Raw genomic sequence first — 23,049 nt, 5'->3', positions numbered from 1 at the left:
CCCACCTCAGTTATTATCAGCGGAAGTGCATCTTTTTGCTTGACCTTCTCATCAGAAAGCAGGAGACAAAGAAAGTTTAACCGAGGAGGTAAAAGGACAGCAGATGGGAGTAATGGACACCCCTTGTGAAAGCCTCTGATTTTGCACGGACCAGCTGGCAGCCAAAGTTTCATGTAAGTCTATTTTTAAGAATCATACACAAACCCTGCAGCTAGCTGTTTCCACTGGGATTATATATTTAGTATTCTCTAAAAACAACTCTTTCCACCACTGTCTTGGGATCATGCCTGAGCAGGAATTTTAGTCGATGATAATGCCACCATGCTAAAGCTTTAGGAGATATTTATAATATTTAGCATTAAACACAAAGTACAGCTGAGGCTTCAATTTTATATTTAATCATAAAGCAAAAGAAAAACAAATGAAAACTTTAGCAAAGCAATGATAGCTGAAGAACTAAGGGGTCAACAGCACCATCACTTGGTGGGAATGGGAGTTTAAAAATATGAACAAAGTTTAGATATCCACCTCCTGGTGACATTCAAGTACAAGGAAAGCCTGGAGTCACCCGAATTATTAGGATTTGTGTTCCTAAGCAATGCATGCCTGTACAGATTAATGTGCTGGTCTACTGAAGGAGCACCAAAGTATTTCATGAGGAAAATGGAAAACGCCGACCTGCTGGTCAGGATGTTGCCAGAGTCATTAGCAGTCATCCTCTGAGCTTTGTAAGTAGCTGCCAAGAAACATCACTAAAAATAAAAACGTGCAAAAGAAGAATCAGGAAATCATTAATAAGAGGCAGCAGAAGTGTGGGATGTTTTTCTTCATCTGCTTTGGTGAACGGACCCTTTAAGTCCGATCAAGTGTGCAGCTCTGTCTATTGAGGATTACCGGATTTCCTGCATGCCAGGCTGAGGGGAGCATATGTCACTCTGAAAAAGCATGGCACGAAAACAAGACTTTCTTGTTGGGATGTTTTCATCCACGACTGGATGCTCCTCAGTTTGTAAATGGTCCAGCTCCAAATATTAGCAAGAAGAAGGAAATGCACATTAGTGAAAGCATTTTACAATACAGTATATCTTCAAAGCAATGTGTTATTTTCATAAATATGTTATTAACCATGTTAACCTGGAATAATTAAATACTTTGTTTTTGTTCATTTGTTTGTTTGTTTTTAACTGGAGCACTTCTTGAACTTCTGACAAATCAAAAACAAAAGAAATCAAATATAAATTTTCACATTTGAATTTTAATTTGTAATATTTTTTTGCTACATCCAGCATTTTATTTATTTATCTATTCATTTAGTTAGTTTGTTAGTTATTTGCAGTTTATTGACGAAATCTGTGCATTTTATTCTTTTTTTTTCCTGAAAAAATAACCACACTGATGATGTAGAAGTCTCAAAAACATACGTATCAAATGTGACACTTTTTGCCAGTTAGGTGACTAAAAACTAGCCTGCTCTTTGCTTTTTAGGCCACAAGAGGGCCATTGATGAGCTTTTATTAGTAGGATAGGTAATAGTATGGTAGTATAGTAGTACCAGACAGGGGCAGTGTTGTTTAAGAAGCCCTCTCCTGAACGAAGACTGAGTCGTGGCCGGAAGTTACAGTTGTGGCAGAGATTCATAATACCCGTCGCAAAATATAAATAAGAATAAAAATGAAATAAAAACAAACTGTCTCACATACACGCACACAAAACCAATCAACCAAACAAAAACACCTTTGTAAGCTGTTGTTGTTGTTTTTTTCTTTCTTAAAAAATAAAATAAAAATAAAAATAATTAAAATAGCCAAGCCAGTCCTGAACCCCTAAATATGTAAGCAGCTATTACTTGTACCGGTTATTCTGTGCATCTTGTCCCAGCTACATTATACATAGACAGACAGACAGATATGCAGCAGGCGGTGCAGCAGACAGGCGGAGAGGGTGTGTCATATAGTGCGTCCCGGGCCAGAACCATAAAAAGCGGCTTTGCGCTCTGCTGAACTACCGACTCTGTGCTCCTGCTGCAGCTCAGGTCCACACCCGTCCGTCCGTTATAGCCCCAGATCACAACCTCCGCGTTCAGGTAAGGCTCGTGTTATTAACCCACGTTATTCGAAGAAAATATGTAGCCTGACGCACAGATTGCAGGACGGTAATTTGGTGCGTTATTTAACGCCCGTTCTGTTTGGATTATAGGTTTAACAGAGAGAGACTAAACTACATGGTGAAATTACGGTTTTTGTTGTACTTTAACCAATATTCTTCTTATCTAATAAATAGAAAAAGTGCTAAACTTAGCTTTTAATTAGCTATAATGCAAGGCAGTGTTGCCATTTAAGGACAAGTCGACGGAAACCCCGAATGATCCCTGAAAACGCAGTGTGGATAAAGACTGACGTCACACTCTGTCTGACTGTATTCAGAGTGACTTTCATGATGTGATGCAAAAACCCAAACAACATGTTACTATAGAAACATTCTGTTTTTCAGGATCTGTGGTAGAAACTGTGAGATTCTACCTAGCAGCTATGTATCCTAAAGCTGGGGTGTCAAACATATGACCAAAGGTTGGTTGTTGCAAAGCATGAAAATTACAGAAACCAATTAACAATTTGAGTTTTATTAATAAAGTGCACCGTTATTCGTGGTGTAGCTAACATCACTACACACAAATGCAGTATTATACAAAAGGTTTTACTGGTCTTAGATTAAAATGGGTTATGTGTCACCCATGGACTAAACTGAGTGTACCATTCTATCCTAAACACTAATTACTGTGGTTGTGGTTGCCACAGAAATAACCAAACAGTTATGAGCAGATCTGTCACAACATCCTCTTCGTGACAGTTGTAGCGAGCATATACTGAGTGCATCAGACTGTATGATGTGTGCAAAAGTTAGAAAGAACTGAGTCAGCTCCTCACTTCAGAGATTAAGTGGTGTCTGAACTAAACCCTACTTCAAATGTATACGCCTTAAACAACAGTGTGCATGTTTTCTTTAGAGCTCATATGGGTAACAACAAGAATGGGTGCATGCCAAGTTGTGGTCAGAAGTTTACATACACTTATCACGGGCATGAATGTCATGGTAATATTGGGCTTTTAGTGATGTCTTTGAACTGTTCTTTTTCCAGGGTGGAATGATTGTACAACATACATCTTTAATAACATTCAAAAGCAAGTTTGAATTTATTTTGGATTTTCTTTACTGCACACAGAGTCAAAAGTATATATACTGGTTCAAATATATATGTACGCTCACTAATATTTGGCTAAATATCCCTTAGTAAGTTGCACCTTGACCAGATGTATTTGGTAGCCATCAACAAGCTTCTGGCAAAATTCTGGCTGGATTGACCAATACTCAGAACAATGGGAAAGTCCAAGGAACTCAGTGAAGATCTAAAACAGAGCATTGTAGATTTACACAAGTTGGGAAAGTCTTTTGGAGCTATTTCTAAAGAACTACAAATTCCAAGATCATCTGTTCAAACAATTGTACGTAAGTACAAGTTACTCGGATGTGTCACCACTTTGCCGAGGTCTGGAAGAAGACCCAAACTGTCACCGTCAGATGAAAGGAAATTAGTTCAGATGTTCATGAATAACTCAGGACCCACCAGTTCATGGCAGGTTCAAGCCTGCCATGAACTGGAAACTGCTGGTACACCAGCATCACTGTCCACTGTGAGACGAGTTTTACATCGCCATGGACTGACCAGGGGCCAACCAAGAAAGAAGCCCCTGCTCCAAAATCGACGGCTTCAAGCTCCATTGAAACTTGCAGCTGCCCACATGGATGAGCCACATGCCTTCCGGAAAAAAGTTTTATGTTCACATGAGAGAAATTTTGAGCTATCTGGCCACAGTGACAAGAGGTATGGTTGGAGGAGTAAAAGTGAGGATTTCAAGAACACGGTAACAATTGTCAAGCATGGTGGTGGTAGCATCACCAGTGGGGCTGTTTTGCTGTCAGTAGTGTTGGTACATTGCAGGAAATGGAGGGAATAATGAAGAAAGAAGATTACCTCTAAATTCTTCAACTTCACCTCAAATCAACAGCTAGACAATTGTAACGTGGACACAGTTGGATGTTTCATCAGGACAATTGCTCCCAAACACACATGAAAACTGGTTTTGGAATGGATAAAACAGGCTAATGTTAATCTTTGTACAGTCTTATTTTGTACAATAGATCATAAACATTTTATTTGTACTCAGAAATCATTTCATTGTGAAATTATTAGTGCTGTCAGCGTTAATCTCGTTAAAATGACGTTAATGCCATAACCGCGTTAATGCAGATCGCCCCAGGGGCTGCACGGGGCTAACGCGTTAACGAGCTAACCACGTTGACGCCATGCAGCCCTCGCACGGAGCGAACCGCGTTAACTCGCTAACGGAGATTTGCCGCGTTAATGTGGTTATGGCGTTAACGTAATTTAACAAGATTAAAGCTGACAGCACTAGAAATTATATATTGTATATCAAACTTTTAACATAATCTTTAATGAGAGTACCGTGTGTCCTTGTCATAGCAGAGCACCTTTGTATGCTAAATCTGCAGCTCCCGTCAAAGTAAGAGTGTCCCACCTCCTGAAAGTGTGTGATACTTATAACTCATTGCAAACATGAACTCAATTAACAATTAATAACACTGTTAAGATAAGCAGGAGTGGATATTTTACCTGTGTAAAATAAAGGTCCTGTGAGATTTGATAGAAATTACACATTCCGGGCTGCCCCTTTCAGTAGGATTAAAGTAAAATAATTTCTATAGCAGTTTTAATATTATAATTTAGCACTCAGTCTGCTTTGTTGAGGCTCAAAACCAATAGAAAAAGACAACCTCTTATGTCAGAAAAGGATGAGAGAGCTGTAAGCTGCTAAGTTAAGACAACCTGGCAGACTGACCCTGCATGAAAAATGAGAGCATGTCTCGTGTTTTTAAATATCCATTTCCTTACCAGCTGCCTCTTGTGGTCATGCAGTCTAGTATTGACTATTGTCCCAATCTTTACAAAGTTGAGATTGTGTGTCAGTGTTGTAAAGCATTGCTATGGTGGCTATGGATGGATGTTTGGCATTCAGTCACAACAAAATTCTATTTTATGATTTGACTGTCAAATGAATCAAACTGGACTAGGGATATCTAGACTGCCTTCAACCACAAGTTTAGATATATGTATTTTTATAAAATATTTTTTTAATGCCATTTAAATTAGACTTGTGAAAACAAAGTACATGATCATCATTGTATATATGTGAATACACCCCAAGCCCCAGAAGCTAGTCTTGTCCCATTAAGCAGCATTGACTTCTTGTAAGTCTTGTGTGTAGCTCAGATTGGCTTCTGATTTTTTTAAACGTGCAAGGTTCTCGTAGTTCTTCCTCTAACTCTCCAATTATTAGCTTTGAATGATTTCATGGTGGATGTAATTATGTTTGTAGGATCATTAATCTAACGGTCAGCTTGCTTTTTAACTTCAGCTTTCTGCCTCACGTTATCTTTGGGTACTTTAAGTACATAGATGAACGAATGACTGCAAACTGCCAAGTTCCCGAGGCAGCACTGCAATCCCAATCATAATGACTTCTCTATAACTGATACATAAAGCAAACATTTTACTGTAGTTTTCTTTTGTTACTGTGAAATTGACTACACAATATCAGGGATTTTCCTGTTTAAAAGTCTAAAATTGCCATTGTTTGGGGCCATAATTCAAAAAGAAAGTAGTGTGTAACACATAAGTAACATTACTTGTTACTTAATTACTCACTGGAGAACTCACTTCATATGCCACACACAGAATGAAATCCCATCTTAAAACTTTCTGCACATTACATGAGAAGAGAAGTGGTTACAGAGTTTCAGCTATGGCTACTCACATATTGATTGTTCCTGAAATAAGTTTCTCATATCCTTTGACAGCCATCCATAAATCAGGGAGGTTATTTACAAAGTCATAAACAGCCATTTTGATTCTCTTTGTCTTACACAGTGTCAACAGATGGGAGGGAAGCAGAGTGGCTATTACAGAGTCTGTACAGAGTATTATCTGATGTGTCCTGAGCAAGCTACATGGCAGCTCAGCAGCCTTGAAGAGGCTGAAAGTGGCATGCATGGAGGAAATGAGTCACCAGAAATCCCCCCACACACACACACACACACACACACATTTCCTGAAGGAGGAATATTGTTTTATTTGGGAGAAACTCAGGAATGATATGCGGCCTTGGCCCCAAAAAATCAAGATTTTCCAGATAACACTATTTTGAGTTTGTTTTTGGAGAATGGACACCAGCAGACAAATCACAAGGGCTTATGTAACAGTTTATTTCTTGTCATATGAATCCAATGCTGTGACCTGCACAAGTTTCGAGTTTTCATTCAGGCCTCAAGCGAAGGCAGACACAAAAGAGAGGTTGGTGAGGAATGGGGGAGGGGATCAGATAACTGGAGCTGGAATGAGCTCTCTTTCCCTGTTTGTTAGGAGGCGAATGGGTGGTGGGTGGGTCCACAGATGAGGGGGTACAAACTGACTGAATGCCAGTGTGCGGCTAGTAGCAGATGCCTCCCTTCTTCAGCATGCCTGTGACTGACCACAGGTCATGTGACCAGTTCTATTTAGGCTGTGTTGAGTCAACAAACCACCGTTCCTTGAGTCACTTTATCCAGTGTGAAGCAACCCTGAATAGTGAATGGTTGTTTTAGTCAGCTGCTGCCCCTCATACAAGCAAAAACATTTGTATTTGTAAGAGTCTTATTGTGCCTTAAACTTCATTCTCTAACCTTTTCTACGTGTAAGTTTTCGTCTTCTTTTTTTCCCCCATTACTGGCTTTGATTCTTCAAAGGTTGCTCAGATGCTGAGTGTATCCCCTCTGATGTTTGCTTTATTAAGTCAGAGACCGTACCTAACTCTAGGATGAAACAGCTCTGATGTGCAGGAGACAAGACAGAACATTTTTCTCCATCAGAGGAGAAGATCACAGTCACAGCCAGTCATGTTTATTTAGTGCCACAGAGATGATCATCTTCAGAATATGAAGCTGCACAGAAGTGATACTGTCTTTTCCACGAGTGGTATGTTTAAGAGGGAAGTTAGCTTACTCAGCAGCTACTAAATGAAAACCCTTCAGTTGTTAAGGAAACCTAGCTTTGTTTTCAGGTATGTTTTTGAGAATGTGATTTAGAGGTAATTTCTCATGAAACTTGCACCCTCTACACAAGAATATTAAATGATTGTGTAATGGCCAGCTTGGGGTAAAATTATTCCCTTTACTGCTTGATTTCAAATTAAAGTGAAGCTGTTTGCAGATTTCTGGGTATGTTGGTTTCATTAAAGAAATGCTGTAGCATTGCACCTGATTTATTACCAGCTGCATGGGAGCACAGTGTTATTGTATCTTCACCACAGTGTTTTGCTAGTTGCCAGGATATTCAGGAAGTAGCCGTCTTGGGAGGATGTGGTTGCTTCTTCACTTAGATGACTTTTAAAAATACATAATTGCAAAATATGAATCATCAGATGTGTTTTGGGGATGCTATCTGGGCTCACTGATATAATAAAAATAGCTCTAAGAAATAACCAAACCTTTTTTTTGGAGGGAAATATCACTTTTTTTCTTCTTTTTCAACCTTTAGATGACCTGGCAACAAGGTGATGATTAGCTGCTTAGCATAAAGAAAAGAGACAAGCTTGGCTCTGTGCTATAGTAAGTTTATGAAACACTGGGAAAGTGTTAAAAGAAAAATTTGAGGTTTTAGAGGGGGTGTTACAGCCTCTGGGGGTACTGGAAAACCTCAGTGTGGGAGTAAGTCATCAGGAAGTTACAACGCCCTGCATTTTTAATTTCATCAGAGCTAAGCTAGCTCCTTCCATTGCTTTAGATATTCATGCTAGGCCAGGATTCAACATGCTACATGGAAGTGGTAGCTGTCTGAACCTCTCATCTAGCTCTCCAAAAAAGTTGCAAACCTTTAGCTTTTCCTGTGATATTTATGGAAATAAAGCAAGAACGCATTCAAAAGGTACTGATGATATACAGTCTCACTATATAGCCTGAACAACAGCATTGCAGAAACTATTAAGCTCAAAAGTTTTGTTATGTAAAGGCTGAACTGTGTCAGTTTGACATTCCAGACCACAGCAATAGACCTAAACAGGAATTCAGTAGGAAATTTGGCTGGCTCGTGTTTGACAGCTTAAGTGGAAAGACTGAGGTTAGCCCATGTGGTGATCCAAGACAGATAAAATCCAAATTAGAAATTGTTTCTTGGTCACTTTTGTTGTGAAATTGTTATGAAAACTCTCTACACTGTTTTTTTATCAAATAAAACATATGAGAACTTTAGTCTACAGTATATATATGATGACCCAAGCCACTAATTCTTTAGAACCCTTATGTGTGTTGAGGCTTTCAGAAACTGGCTATTCAACATTGGTATTGTTAGTTAATTCTTCTTATGTGGCTAAAGGGGAAATCTACAAGGACCGTGTATAATGCCGTGATGGCATCGCCTCATGGCTTCAGATCTTTCCCGTCCAGCCAAACCTGTGTGTAGTCATGGAAGGTCAGATGGTGCCTGACCTCGTATGACTCCAGGAAGCTTCTGTTTTGACTGCATGTGTTTCACTGTGAAATTATCCGCCTGCTTTTCCATCTCAAACCATTCCTTAGCTACAAAGTAATGTGCACTGAGTCTGACATAAGAAGAGAGCACAGATGGGGGGAAAGAAGCCCCACATTTGTTGGCCTGGTTGCATGAATTTGGAGCCACTTTCCTCTTCCCGGGTCAATAGCAGATTCCTGCCATGTTTGTGGGCAGGCGCCTGCCTAGAAGAATGGCCGATTCTTGCTTCAGTGTGCATGCAAATTGAAAGGCAGTACATGAGCAGCATTCCTGTGGAAAACTAGGTTCTGTGTTCGTTTTGAACTGCATGAACTCTAGTTTATACAGTTTTATAACATCTAAACTTGATATTGTAGTTTGGATTAGAGCACTACTCCACTCCACTGCACAAAAAATGTTATCTCTGTAGTGTTTACTGTCGTAACAAGCAGCTGGTACAGGATGTTGTGACTGTGTGGGCTGCTGATCTTTACTGCAGAATTTGTAGCATCATTTTTTTAATTATTGCCTCGTGGTATGAATTGTGTTGTTGGCATTAGAAATTTTTACCCAAACAACAAAACAGCTGCAAAAAGTGAAAAACTATTCAAATTTTACCCACATTTTTTTTTAAACAGGATGCCCCGCTCTCATTTTAGGATCTGAGACATCCGCTCACACGTTCCAGAAGGCAGTAGGCGGTAATCTAGTGTAGCACAGGCACCTACTTGAAACTGTTTGTGGGTGGCATTATGTCAGATCTGAATGAATGGGTCTATGTGTGTGTCTGTGTGTGTGTTTATGATTGGACAGATGTCTCTGAGCAGATTTGTCCACTATGTAGTTATCTAAAGACACACTTAAAGGCTTTTTAAACCCCTGGTTGCAGTATATACAAATAGACAGTTATACAGAAACACAGAAGTGTTTCTTTTGCCACCATCACTAACAGTTTATGATGATAACTATGAGTCATAACTGCCATGGCTTCCTCACGCTGCTCTCTAGAGGAAATACCCCGAGCACAGTGGATGAATCACTCTGCTCTGTATTAATACTTAACTAGAACAAAACTTTATCTTTATATTCATGGCAACCACTGAGCTTTAAGGGGAGTGGCTTTTATAGCTCTCATGTGGGCAGTGTCTGCCTCACTTTTTAAAGTTATTACAACCTCTGCAAGTTTTATTGGTGCAGTAGCCTTTTGACCAACTAAGTTTATTGTTTAGCTCATTGACCTGTATTTCTTTTAGGCCTGTGCAGTAGCAACAGCCCTTAATTTAAGGTCTGTGACTTCCTTGCATGCAGGATGGCAGCGCACCACCCACAATTTGAGCAAGCTGGACAGCAGCCAGGCCTCCAGGTGTGGAGGGTGGAGAACTTTGACCTAGTGCCTGTCCCTGAGAACCTGCACGGGGGATTTTACACCGGAGATGCTTACCTCATCCTCAATACTATCAAACAGCGCTCCGGGAGCCTGCAGTACGACCTCCACTTCTGGTTGGGTGAGTGCTGTGAAAGGGAAATGATCTCTGGGTTATTACTCAGAGTGACCATTTTAACTGGAGGGGATACCATACAGTGCAAATGTGCAATTGTATTCAAATGTGAAAGTAAACAGCGAATAATTACAGGTCACACTGAGACTGAGCACAAAACCCCTAGTAGCACATGGGAGAAATGCCTTTTTGTATTTGTTTCCATTGTGATGTGGCAAAAAATAAAGATGATCTCAGTTTTCCAGTGTGATCTTGTTTGACTTGCAAAGCAGATGAGGAACAGTACGAGGATGAAGGCCCTGGAAAATAATTTTGCCCGTTGTTGGAGAGGAGAGGTGGAGAGGCTGAAACTAGTCAGGACAGTGAGTCATGTGCCATAAAGCAACAGAAAACCACATGGCTCATGGGCAAACAGTTTTATCAGATAATAAAGAGTACTATATCATTTCTATCAGATTGTGAAACGAATGAGGATTGGTGTTTAGTAGTAGATGTTTTTTTCATGCATATAAAACCTAATAAGGACTTTGTCCAGACTAATATGCAACTAAATTTAAGATATTCTCAGTGGCAAGTGAAGTATGGAGATCCCTAAAAAAGCTGATTCTTGTAAAAGATGACCTTTTAAGCTAAAGTATTAGTGAACATGAGTTTGAACTCAATAACAATTCATAAACAGGATTATTATGAAAAGAATTTTACTTTATTGCATATTTATTTAAAATGATACATGGTTTTTGGAGAGGAGGTCAGCCCGATGTTAGTGAGTAGAAGGTGAGCACAGGCGACCAGGCAATCTTGGCCAGAGTGGAAAGCTGAAGTAGGAAGAGGAAATAAGGTGAGAGGCAGGTCAGCCAAAGAAGAATGTGACAGGTGGAGCCGCCCTGCAGATAATTGGTTTTGAATACCACGTGAAGACCTGGTGCACAGGTGCACAGGAAAATAAAGTCCTGGAAACTGAAATACCTGGAAGCGAGAACTAAAACGTAGCCTGACTGCATGCTATGAGAAATTTGCCTGTTAAATTACAGTACAGTACAGTACTGGCAGCTAGATGTTTCAGCTGTTATCTGCCACTAGTTACTATAACATTTACATAACGAAAGAAGGATCTGCTGTATAGATTACAGGTTTCACTTTATAACACAATTAGCTCCTATAATACATAATATTCATAGAGATTTTGTGATTTTACGACAAAGCTCCACATCTCCATCTACAGCAAGAAAAATCAATCACTGATCATATTGTAAAAAACACACCTTTACCAGTATTCACAAAGAATTTGCTGTGCAAACTCTTGTATTTTTACAGGAGTTTGGTATAACCATTTACTATTTGGCACTATCATTTAGGATGCCGAGAATAATTACTATAAAAATAGAATAAAATACTGTACAAATAGAATAAAATGCTTTGTTAAGTAGGGAAAATGGGGAAAATTGCCCTGTCTGAGGGAGACAGGACGAAAGTTATAACTGTGTATTGGATGTGTCCAAACCAACATTGATGTTCTGGTAAGATAATCATCTTAATTACCAAATATGAGGACAAAACATTCATTTCCAATTTCAAATCCCAGTTAGTTGTTACTGTTTGTATTTGTGTTGTTTGTGTTGGTACTTATAATGGGAAATGGGTATTACTAGGCAAAGCATTATTTACACTGCTGAGTCAGATTATTAATTTTATTTTGTTTTCGTAAGCTTGATTGATCTTGGCAAAAAGAGTTTACCAATAAACAGGATGTGATGTAATCCACCCACATGCTGATGGACTACACTGTGTGCCCATAAATAGAACAATGTTACATGTATTAATATGTGTGGCTGGGCTCTGACCCGCTGCTGCTCTTACATATTGATCTCTTGACTCACTTCAGTCCTCACTGGGAGAACTGGTCAGACACAAAATATGGCTAACCGGGTTATTTTTCAGCAGAACTATGAGGGCCGGATTTAAGATGGATCCCTTCTTTGGTTTCTCTCGCACAGGTGACTTCTGCACCCAGGATGAGAGCGGCTCAGCAGCCATCTTTACGGTCCAAATGGACGATTTCCTCGGGGGGAAACCCATCCAGTACCGTGAGGTGCAGGGACACGAGTCCAAAACCTTTCTGGGCTACTTCAAATCTGGAATCAAATACATGGTAAGATGAACTAGCAGAAACATTTGAATTTACCTAAGAGGAATATGAGACATGATTAGAGGTGTGTGTTTCCTTTATGTTTTTTGATGCTTTTAAAACCGGGGTCATGTAAAGAAATACTTTATATTTATCACGTTTTGAAACAGAATCTCAGTTCCTTTATTCGTTCACTGTTACATGAAACAGCTGCTGTAAATTTAGATGTTTCACATGCATAGAAACAAATCACTCTTGGGGTCCCCCTAGTTGGCTCCATAGTATACTGTAAGATGCAAAAATACAAAATTTGATCATTTTGATAAGGGTTCAAGCTGTGTAAGTGACATATTGATATATGAGGATTTTTCTATACAGTTTCTATGTGCATGTACATTTTTGCAACAGATGTGTCAAGAGGGCAGTAAATTTGAGGAGAGAACAAGGCTCAAAATAACATTTTATTTTTTCATATTTCACTTACTTACAGTTGGAGTGACTTTACTTTCATTTATTTATTTTATTTCACTTTTAAATGCGACGCTCATGTTGCAGAAAGGAGGTGTGGCGTCTGGTTTCAAGCACGTTGTCACCAATGAGGTGTCGGTGCAGCGAGTGCTCCAGATTAAAGGACGCCGCGTGGTCAGGGCAACGGAGGTGCCGGTCAGCTGGGACAGCTTCAACACGGGAGACTGTTTCATCCTGGACCTGGGAGATGTAAATCTTATACATAGATCTTATCTTAAAAAATGACTTGTAAAAGCTCTTCTTCATTCAATCCACTGTCCTTCCTTTCACCCCACAGGAGATTTACCAGTGGTGTGGCTCCCAGAGCAACCGCTTTGAGAAGCTGAAGGCTACTCAGGTTGCCAAGGGGATCCGTGATAATGAGCGCAGCGGGAGGTCTCGAGTTTATGTCTGCGATGAGGGCGTGGAGAGAGAGAAGATCATAGAGGTGCGATCAGTGCATTATGAGATCAAATTTAGGTCTCCAGGCGTCGCTTTTTTATTAAAATCTCTGCCTCTGTCCTCAGGTGTTAGGTCCCAAACCAGATCTGCCAGCTGGAGACTCGGATGACATCAAAGCTGATGCTTCAAACAGGATGAGGGCTAAACTCTACAAGGTCAGAGCATGGATGTGTTAAGAAAAAAACAACAACACAGAAACAAACATGGCGTTCACTCACTTAAAAACGTGCCTGGCACATGAGCAAGGAAAGTTTTTGTTCCTGTGAGTTTGTGCAAAGGCTGATTATGTGGTGTCTTCAACATAAAAAATGTTGGTTGCTAGAAATGGGCCTCTAAACACCAATACAGAAACGTCATTATAAAAAAATAATGAAGTTATTTATGATGAATTAATATATTAATCATTGATTGTCAACAACAACAATTTACAAGTGACCCCAAACGTTTTAGTTTAGTTCCAGAACAATGCACCCAAAGTACTAAAAAATAAAGTAGATTAAAAAGATGTAATAAATGTTTTGTTTATTTTGCACATATATACACTCACACTTTATTAGGTACACCTATTCAACTGCTTATTAACACAAGTAATCAGGCAATCCTGAGAGCAGCTGAATGCATTTAGGCACGTAGACATGATTAAGATGACCTGCTGAAGCATCAGAATGAGAAAGAAAAAAAGATTTAAGTGACTTTAAACTTTAAATATGGCGGGTTTGTCCGAGTATTTCAGAAATTGCTGATCTGAGGCGATTTTCCCACTCAACCATCTCTATAGTTTACAGAGAGTGGTTTGAATAAGGGATAATGTTTGCGCTGAGAGAAAGGCAACAGTTACTCAAATAAGCACAACCAAAGTATGCAAAAGAGCATCTCTGAAAATACAATATGTCAAATCTTGAAGCAGATGGGCTAGAGCAGCAGAAGATCACACCACAAAGCCACAGTATACCTGAGATATATTGCTGACAATTCTTTATTACTAGTGTACACATCAGCTGATGACTGCTTCAAGTAGGGTAACATCCCATGTCAGAAAGCTCAATCATCTCAAAGTGGTTTCTTGGGCAGGCCTCACTGTATCTCCACAGTCACCATCATGTGACGCTGTCATGCCAATCTGTCTGCCAATAAATCTCTGAAGAATGTTTCCAGTATCTTGCTGAAACTGTGCTAAAAAGAATTAAGGCATTTCTGAGAGGAAAAAAACCTCCAAACCAGTAATAGGAAAGTGTACCTAATAAAGTGACTAGTGAGTGTAAATTGATATAGTCCAAAAATAAAAACTTCCTCTCAAGAATATACATTTAGATAATAATTAAGGTAAAGCTATAATGTGTTAGAGTAAGAAACATTTTTGGGGTTATTTTAGAAAAAATATTAAACTATTTTTCTAAAATAACCCCACAAAATGTTTCCTACTACAGCCCCTTTTTTGTGATCATTCATCAGTTAAAATCTCTAAAAATATAAAGTAATGAGCGTCATATTTCTAAGATTCATAGAGTAAAATTGCCAGCTGACATCAATTAAGAGACGTATCTTTTATAAAACCCTTGCTCATATTTGCCTGGCTTAAAAGCCCAAGAGGAAGCAGCATCTACAGCAGCCTTTCAATCTCCTGGAAAGCGGTACTTTTCCCTGCTTGGCAGCTCCTTCATCCTCCTTCCCATCCTCCCCTGCAGGTGTCCAACGCTACCGGAGCCATGTCGATTACTCTCGTGGCAGCAGAGAACCCTTTCGCTCAGAGCACCCTGGAGTCTGGTGACTGCTTTATCCTGGACCATGGCTCTGATGGAAAGATCTTTCTCTGGAAAGGTCAGTGCAGGGTGGTGCAGCGGACTCAAGAAATGGCTCTTGGCTGAGCTGCTTTTTTCCACTCTTGCAGACACCAGAGCTGTCTCATGTCATTCTTAGCAAAAGTGCAAATACATGCATTTCACAAAAGTTAAACTATTTACCTTCTCGTTACCAACTCTTTTCAACTTTCAGAACTCTTTTGTAATATTTATAGTAGTGCGGAAGTCAATGCACCAAATGACCTTTCTCACCCAGGTTTAGAAATAATTTCTGGCCTCCTTTTTTGATTTTCAGTAACATTTCTCCATTTAGTTCTCCAGTATTTAATGTCTTTTCTCTTCAGGCAAAGACGCCAACATGGATGAGCGGAAAGCAGCGATGAAGGCAGCAGACGAATTCATCAAGAAGATGGGTTACCCCAAACACACGCAGGTCCAGATCCTGCCTGAGATGGGCGAGACGCCGCTCTTCAAGCAGTTCTTCAAAGACTGGCGCGATAAAGATCAGACTGTGGGCCTGGGCGTGGCCTACATCGCTAACAGCATCGCAAAGATTGAGAAGGTGCCTTTCGATGCCGCCACGCTACATGAATCCTCCGCCATGGCCGCCCAGCATGGCATGGTGGACGACGGCAGCGGAGAGAAACAGGTGGGGGTTTGTCATTCAGCTTGTGATTATGTGTCAGATTTGCTTTCAGTGCTGTCTGTGTGTGTCATTACTTTCCATTCCAGTAGGGGGAGCAGGTGCACTTTGAAATCTACAGCCTACTAAATGTGTTTTTTTATTTTATTTTTTCCACATTCTCTTTTTCCTTGTTAGATCTGGCGTATTGAGGGATCTGACAAAGTCCCAGTGGATCCATCCACTTATGGACAGTTCTATGGAGGAGACAGCTACATCATCCTTTACAACTACTCTCATGGAGGGCGCCAGGGACACGTCATCTACATGTGGTGAGACATAAATTTGTCAAGACTGTGGAACCATAATTAGAGTCTGTATCATAAAGTTAGGTGTCATCAGACTATAGCACTAAAATATAAGCAGCCGGCGTAGAGCTGGATTGTTATTTTTTTAGAAAATTATCAGGGTCTGATCAGATTTACTGATTCATAAGTAAACATTGAGGCTGAGGAGTCAGAAATAAATTTGTAGGTACATTACGTTTGTAAAGCACAAAGGGATTTCACATAGAAATTTATACATTATGAAGTTTTTATTATGCACTCATCGTATCCCCCCCTCAGAGCTAGTTCAGTCACTGGAGCTTAAACTTGTTGCCACAAATTTAAGTATCAGTCATTCAATACTATAAAAAGGGGGATGTATTTTCTTTTGGTAGCACTGAATTTCATGTAATAGTCACTGGAAATAAACCAATCATAGTTCAGTTTTACACTTTTGTTTCACTGTGAAAAGTACGCAGAGGAAAAATTGAGAAGGTGTAAAGTTCAGAAAGTTCAGCGAGAGACACAAAGTTAATATATATTAGATTAATCACAGTCATAAATCTTATTGGTTGGGCTATAAGCATATGCCTTGTCCAAGTCAGTTCCTCTTGTTATGTTTGAATGCTGAGCTGATAAACTCATCTTGTTTCGCAGGCAGGGAGCGGACTCCAGTCAGGATGAAATCGGGGCTTCTGCAATCCTCGGCGCACAGCTGGATGAAGAACTCGGCGGCGGTCCTGTGCAGGTACAAGATATTTTTCCTTTAGTGTGCTTCGTTTTTTTTTCCCATATGCTTATATATTATTTGATCTTCCCTGTCATCAATGTCTCTGCTCACATCTGGCTTCCTTAGCACGTCCTGTCTGACTTTTACATCCTTTCACTGTGTTCCCTCTTCCTCATGGTTTCCGTGCTGCTGCTCATTTCCTCACTTGCTTGGTTTCTGGCCTTTTCTATCTCCTCAGGTTGTTGGTGCTCCTATAACCACTCAGGTATTTTCCCTTCATTCCTTCCCTGCTCCTCATCTTCACTAAGGGACTCATGTGTTTCATGTCCAGAGCCACAGACGAAATAGAACCAAAAGGACATATTCTCTCGATTCTCCCGTTCTTTATAATTACTGCAGGGTATTGTTTTATTCATTTTTGGGAAGTCCTTTCAGGTTTAGTGACTGTAATAATGAGCTAAAGTGAATTTAAAATGAAAACGACTTGTTGAAACACAAACAGGACATTCCACTGTGGAGTTTCATGGGAGGCTCCCTCCTTCCCTGTCGCCAGCTCGGTAGTATAAATAAGCCACACTACTTTTGTCCTTTGTCCTGAACTGATGTCACACCAACATTATGATGCTTAGCCTGTCTGTGAGGCCTAAATATTCATGAGTGGCTCTGAACTCATACGAGTCTTCGGTCATTCACTGCTCACTCCACGTGTGGGCATGTACGGCCTTCTTATTGTCCGTGAGTTGTGGCATGACTCTGTGTTTGAATTTGTGTGTAGGAATCAGCAGCAGTCCCATTTTTTTTGTCCTCATGTTCCTGATTCCTCATCTTGCAATTAGCAAAAACTTTTTGCATTTGCTCATCTGTCAAACTAAACTGAATCGCAGGCTGTACTTAAGGAAGGGCATAGCAAGCGTGATGTCACCTGTTGGTCAGGTTCTGACTTGAAGCCAGAGTTTGAGCTTTTCTTTCACCTGTGTCTCATTTGAGAAATCGCTCACATGGTAGGGACTTGTCAACCACAAGATGCATATGCTACATTAATTTACAAAATGAGCATCATGTTATGTTACGTTGTCCAAAACCTTGTCAGGAAAGTTTCTACTCTGGTCATAGCAAAGTCCCAGTGGATCCAAAGTGAGGAGCAGTGCTGGTTTCTCATAGATTTTAGAGGCTTTTTTCACTAAGAGAAGTTGCCCCCTTCCATTTATTTATAGTCATATTCCCCTTCCATTTGAAGCCAAAAGCATCAAATGTCACATATTTGATGGAACCGCAGAACATAAAAAAGCATGTTGTCTTTCTCTGTTAAACGTCATGTAATACAAATAGTTTCTCCCTGTAAACTCATCAGTAAATATTTATCTCTGCTCTGTTTGCCCCAGCAAGCTCAGGATTAGTGTAATGTACAGTGCTTACTGAATTAGGGGAACCACTGACTGCAACAGCTCACAGCTATGACTAGTTATTACAAAAAACTGCAGACTGTTTTGGACATACCTTATCGTCTTCACCATGGTTACTAATATCACAGATCTCACTCTCACCTCAGGGTATGGCATGATTTGGCTCTGTGCTGCCATCTTGCGTCAGTAGTAGGAACTGCTGCAGACTTTTTTCCACACCTTGTTGATGCATATTTCACAGGACACAATTAGGGAGGATGTGTCTGCAGTGATTTGGTAGCACCACTTGTAACATCAAAATGCATGAGGCATTTTTCGATATGAATTACTGTGACAACAACTTCATTAGATGCAGAGATTTAATGTTGGTATTTGTGTATCAGGTGAGGGTGGTGCAGGGGAAAGAGCCGGCCCATTTGATGAGTCTGTTTGGAGGAAAGCCCATGATTGTGTACAAGGGAGGAACATCCAGAGAAGGAGGTCAGTCCGCTCCAGCTGAGACTCGACTCTTCCAGGTGCGCTCCAACTCTGCAGGACACACACGAGCTGTGGAGGTAAGAGGAAACGTCTCATTCATTACCTGAATTTAATCATTCCTCGATTATTTTATTTTTTTCTTCTCTCTTTTGCAAAGCAGTTTCTAACAGATTTCTGAATTATTTGTGTTCTAGTCTAATAAATGTGTTAAGCGCTGTCCATTAACAATGAAGTAACAATTAGAGGTTTTAAAGGAAAGCAGAAGCACATGATACTTGAAATTTTTTTTAAGTATTCAGTAAATGGTTTAAGGGTATTTAAGAGGAAAAGGAAAAAAAATTGCATAGTAAGAATGGAAAACACCGATGTCCTTTCCTTTAAAATATCCTCTCGAGTTGTTGTTAGAGGGCATAAAATGTCAAATAAAGCATTATGCTAGCATGAATATTGGTAAAAATGAAAAACCACCAACACTTAAAAAGGTCACCATACAACAGCTCCTCATGATAACTTGCAATATCTCTGTTTCTATGCAGCTTGACGCACAGGCATCCAACCTAAACTCCAATGATGCTTTTATTCTGGTGACCCCCGGCGGCTCCTTCCTGTGGGTGGGAGTGGGTGCCAGCGACACAGAGAAGCAGGGAGCTCAGCAGCTGTGTGACATCCTGGGTGTGTCTGTCTCAGAGCTGTCCGAGGGAGGAGAGAGCGGTGAGGAAACAGGATAAACACAGCTACCTCCACTATCATTTTCTCTCCTTTATTTTATTTTTTTGCTGCATTTAAGTCAAGCTGAAACCCAACAGCTGTTAACAAACTCAGAGCTGTGTCTGTGTCAGCTACAAAGTGTGGTCTGGCTGTTAAAATAGCGCTTTAATGCGAGGCTAAATAGCTCCCTTTTTGTATTTCGGCTAAGCGCTTATGTTCATCCATATTGAAACAAAGCAGACTTGATTGCATCACCCCTACTGATGTTGTCAGAAGTCTTGTTATTTGCTTTCCAAGCTCAAGAAGAAGAAACTCCCTGCTAACAGTTTCACATATAAAAACACCTCAGGCTACAACATAACAGATTCAATTTTTCATAAACACCCCGCTTTTGAGGACTGGCCTCGGCTGGGGCCTCGCAAAAGACAAACGAGAAATTCACCATTTTATTTCTGATGGTGGAAAAGATTTTCTATTCAAAATTGATGCTGTACTGTGCAGGTATCTGCTGTTTCACAGACACTGGTTGCAAATTTACATTTACACTTTGTTTTATTTTGCTTTATTTTACCCTTAAAGGTGCTCTAACAATAATTTTGTATATTAAAAATTGATTAAATAGCTGTATAGCTGGAAGGGCAACAATAATTGTAACAAAAACTACACAATATTCCAAACACCTCAGCAGGTCTATTAAGCTTTTAGCTCCTGGTTTGTTTCATTCTTTATATATGTTTACAGGTATTATATATTTTTTTTCTCTATGGCAGGTGATGCAACGGCACTGACATTTTCAGTGCTCTTATCTTTCCTTTAAACCACTGCTCACTTCACGAAAACCACTAGTTTCCACATGGGCAAAATAAAATGAATAAATAGCAAAATAAGGTTGCCCAAGTAAAGTCTATGTGTGGGGAAACACTGCAAGTGCACTCACCAGACACTTTATTAGGTACACCTATTCAACTGGTTGTTAATGCAGATATTTAATCAACCAATCACCCGACAGCAACTCAGTGCATAAAGGCATGAAAGCATGGTCAAGATGACGTGTTGGAATTTGAAGCGAGCGCCAGGATTGGGGAGAAATGGGATTTAAGTGCCAGACTGGCTGATCTGAAATTTTCAGAACACATGCACATTTTCCCACATGCACATCTCTACAGTCAACAAATAGAGAATAGGGGGAAAAAAATTCCATTGAGGAGCAGTTCTCAAATGCCTCGCTGTTGTCAGAAGAGAATAACCAGGCTGATTTGAGCTGATAGGAAGGCAACAGTAACTGACATAACCACTCGTCAAAATCAAGTTATGCAGAATCCCAATACAGATGTGGAGTTGACAGTTGTTTTAGTGTAGAAATATTACTTTAGGCTAATTTTATGCCAAACTGACAACATTTTCTAACGGAAGGTTTTTGCAGCAAGAAATCAAGCTTCTTTTACATTTGTTATCCCCCCTAGTTCAATTCATGGGTTGTTATATATTTCATCAGAATGTGTGTCTTGTTTCTGTTGTCAAGTGTGTGGCCCTTCATTTAATGAATCTAAGTCAGTCTGGCCCTTTGCAGTTCTTAATAAACATACAGACAAGAATTTAGCAGTAGAATGACACATATTTTTCTCAGGATTTTGTACAAACCAAAAGGGAAAACGGAAAGGGTCTTTCATCAAACCGAAGCATAAATATAATGTATCTTTTCTCTTGGATACATGTAGGCAGCTGCTGTAACGACTTTATTATAGTGGGTGCGTTTTGCTTATCCCGCTACCTCTCAGTGCAAATAGAGGAATTAGTCCGGCTTCAGTGTGATGACAGTGAAATCACTGGAACATCTGTCTACTAACAGATACTTCTAGCAGTGACCTCAGTTAAAAATAGTGATAGCCTGATAATGTAAACCAAGCATTTTGTTTTCTTCCCCATTAGACAGAACCAGGCTTACTTCCAGGTTTTATGCTAAACTAAAAACCTGATCTGGGTTTATACCAACAAAAAAGGAACAGATTTACCCAACTGTCAAACTATTGTTTTGCCCTCTTACAAATTCTGATGGTTGTGATAGCTTGAAGTGTTTCTGTCATTTTACAGATCAGTTCTGGGAGGCTCTGGGTGGAAAGACCGAGTATCGCACCTCCACTAGACTCAAGGACAAGATGGATGCTCATCCACCCCGTCTCTTTGCTTGCTCTAATAAGACTGGAAACTTTATAGTACGTTTTCCTCTCCTGCTGAATTTGTTTTGTCCTGTTCTGACACGAGTTTTCAAGTCTTGGTATTGCATAAGCATGTGCAGGATGTCAAGAATATTTCAAAGTACCTGCTGAAAACAGTGCACTGTGTCTTTATTTATTTTTCTTTACGTGTACATGAAAATAAAGCCCTGTTAAATCTGTCTTCTCCTTCTCAGATTGAGGAGGTACCAGGTGAGATCACCCAAGATGACCTTGCCACTGATGATGTCATGATCTTGGACACCTGGGAGCAGGTAAAAAACAAGCTGACTGCCTTTGCTGTACTATATGCATTCAGAGGAGAATCAGTGCCCACAAAAAGAGCAAACTCAACAATAAACCTTTATTTATTTACTTATTTATTTATTTTTAGGTGTTTGTCTGGATTGGAAATGAGGCCCAAGAAGAGGAGAAGACTGAAGCTATGGCATCTGGTGAGCAAATATGAGGAGAAAGAACAATGCCATGTGGAATAGGAGACGAGAAATACCGCTGGGACAATCGCAAATTAACTAACACAACATCAATCATTAGATCAAAAAATTAAAACTTAATCAAAAAACAGAATGTATTTATTTAAAAGACATCATAATTACTGATACATACATTAACAGCAAAGTGCTCCATAACTAGAGCAGCAGTGTCACCAAGAGTCAAAGCACAAAGCATTTTCTGCGACCCTTTTAATCCTTGTACTAATTCAAACTCGTCTTCCTCAGCGGTCCGTTACATCGAGACAGATCCGGCCAAGAGAGACCCGAGGACGCCCATCGTCAAAATCAAGCAGAGTTTCGAGCCGCCCACTTTCACTGGCTGGTTCCTGGGCTGGGACTACGACTACTGGACCACTGACCCTCTGGAGCGTGCTATGGCTGAACTGAGCATCTGAGCACTCCCTTGTTCCCCACCTCTCTGCCTTGGCCTGTCACCATGCAGCAAGATCTTTTTTTTTTTAGCTACACATGTGCCCTTTTCTTCTTTTTTAACGAATCACTGTTTTCTTTCACTTTGTCTCAAATGCTACTGTTGTGCCTTGAAACCAGTGAAATCAACCAGTACAAACAGAGCTTCAACAGATACACAGGCTTTCCTTTAGGATTTGCACTACATATAGCCTCAAACTACGACTCTCATTCAAGGCGATTTTCTCATGTTTGACAATAAAAACTTGTTTACTAGCAAAATATAACACACATAAAAGAAGACAGTTTAAAGTTTGGTTTTCCAGCAATATTACAAAAGCCACTGCCAAGAAAACAGCTTATAAAAAGCAATACAACCAATGCCTTAGAATGATTTCCTTGAGCTTACAGTAAGCTTGTTTTTTAAAGGGTACTGTCTTTATTGATGTTTTTGTACCTTTAGATGTTATATTTATTTTTTAAAATAAGGCCACAGATTCTCACCCAGGAAGCTTGTGTTCTGCTGCAGTGTCTTTTAGTGGAAAACTACTGCTTTGCTTCTTTATTAGCTTGCCTTTCTGTAGCAATTTCTAAGGTTTCCTGTAATCAATTCAATAAACCAAATTAAAATATACCAG

General features: G+C 39.9%; 1 protein-coding gene across 1 annotated transcript; it reads left to right on the top strand.

Annotated features, from left to right (window-relative positions):
- Positions 1-1,939: 1,939 nt before the first annotated feature.
- Positions 1,940-23,045, top strand: gsna (gelsolin a). The gene is made up of 16 exons (XM_031739000.2): positions 1,940-2,083; positions 9,926-10,122; positions 12,111-12,265; positions 12,797-12,958; positions 13,047-13,196; positions 13,276-13,365; positions 14,896-15,028; positions 15,354-15,658; positions 15,830-15,963; positions 16,615-16,705; positions 18,474-18,644; positions 19,104-19,278; positions 21,367-21,488; positions 21,686-21,763; positions 21,883-21,943; positions 22,229-23,045. The coding sequence occupies exons 2-16, from the start codon at positions 9,927-9,929 to the stop codon at positions 22,396-22,398; spliced, it is 2,193 nt and encodes a 730-aa protein (XP_031594860.1). The 5' UTR covers positions 1,940-2,083; position 9,926; the 3' UTR covers positions 22,399-23,045.
- Positions 23,046-23,049: the final 4 nt, after the last annotated feature.

This window comes from Oreochromis aureus, linkage group 7 (genome assembly GCF_013358895.1).
Source record: "Oreochromis aureus strain Israel breed Guangdong linkage group 7, ZZ_aureus, whole genome shotgun sequence".
Lineage (NCBI taxonomy): Eukaryota > Metazoa > Chordata > Actinopteri > Cichliformes > Cichlidae > Oreochromis > Oreochromis aureus.
The sequence above is the reverse complement of the archived record's forward strand: the minus strand, read 5'-3'. Positions and strand labels throughout refer to the sequence as shown.

Bases quoted from the DNA above. Each gene is read 5' to 3' on its own strand.
- gsna (XM_031739000.2), top strand. From the start codon at position 9,927: ATGGCAGCGCACCACCCACAATTTGAGCAAGCTGGACAGCAGCCAGGC. The intron at 16,706-18,473 runs GTACAAGATATT...TTTGTGTATCAG, and splicing joins TCGGCGGCGGTCCTGTGCAG to GTGAGGGTGGTGCAGGGGAA. The intron at 21,944-22,228 runs GTGAGCAAATAT...CGTCTTCCTCAG, and splicing joins GACTGAAGCTATGGCATCTG to CGGTCCGTTACATCGAGACA.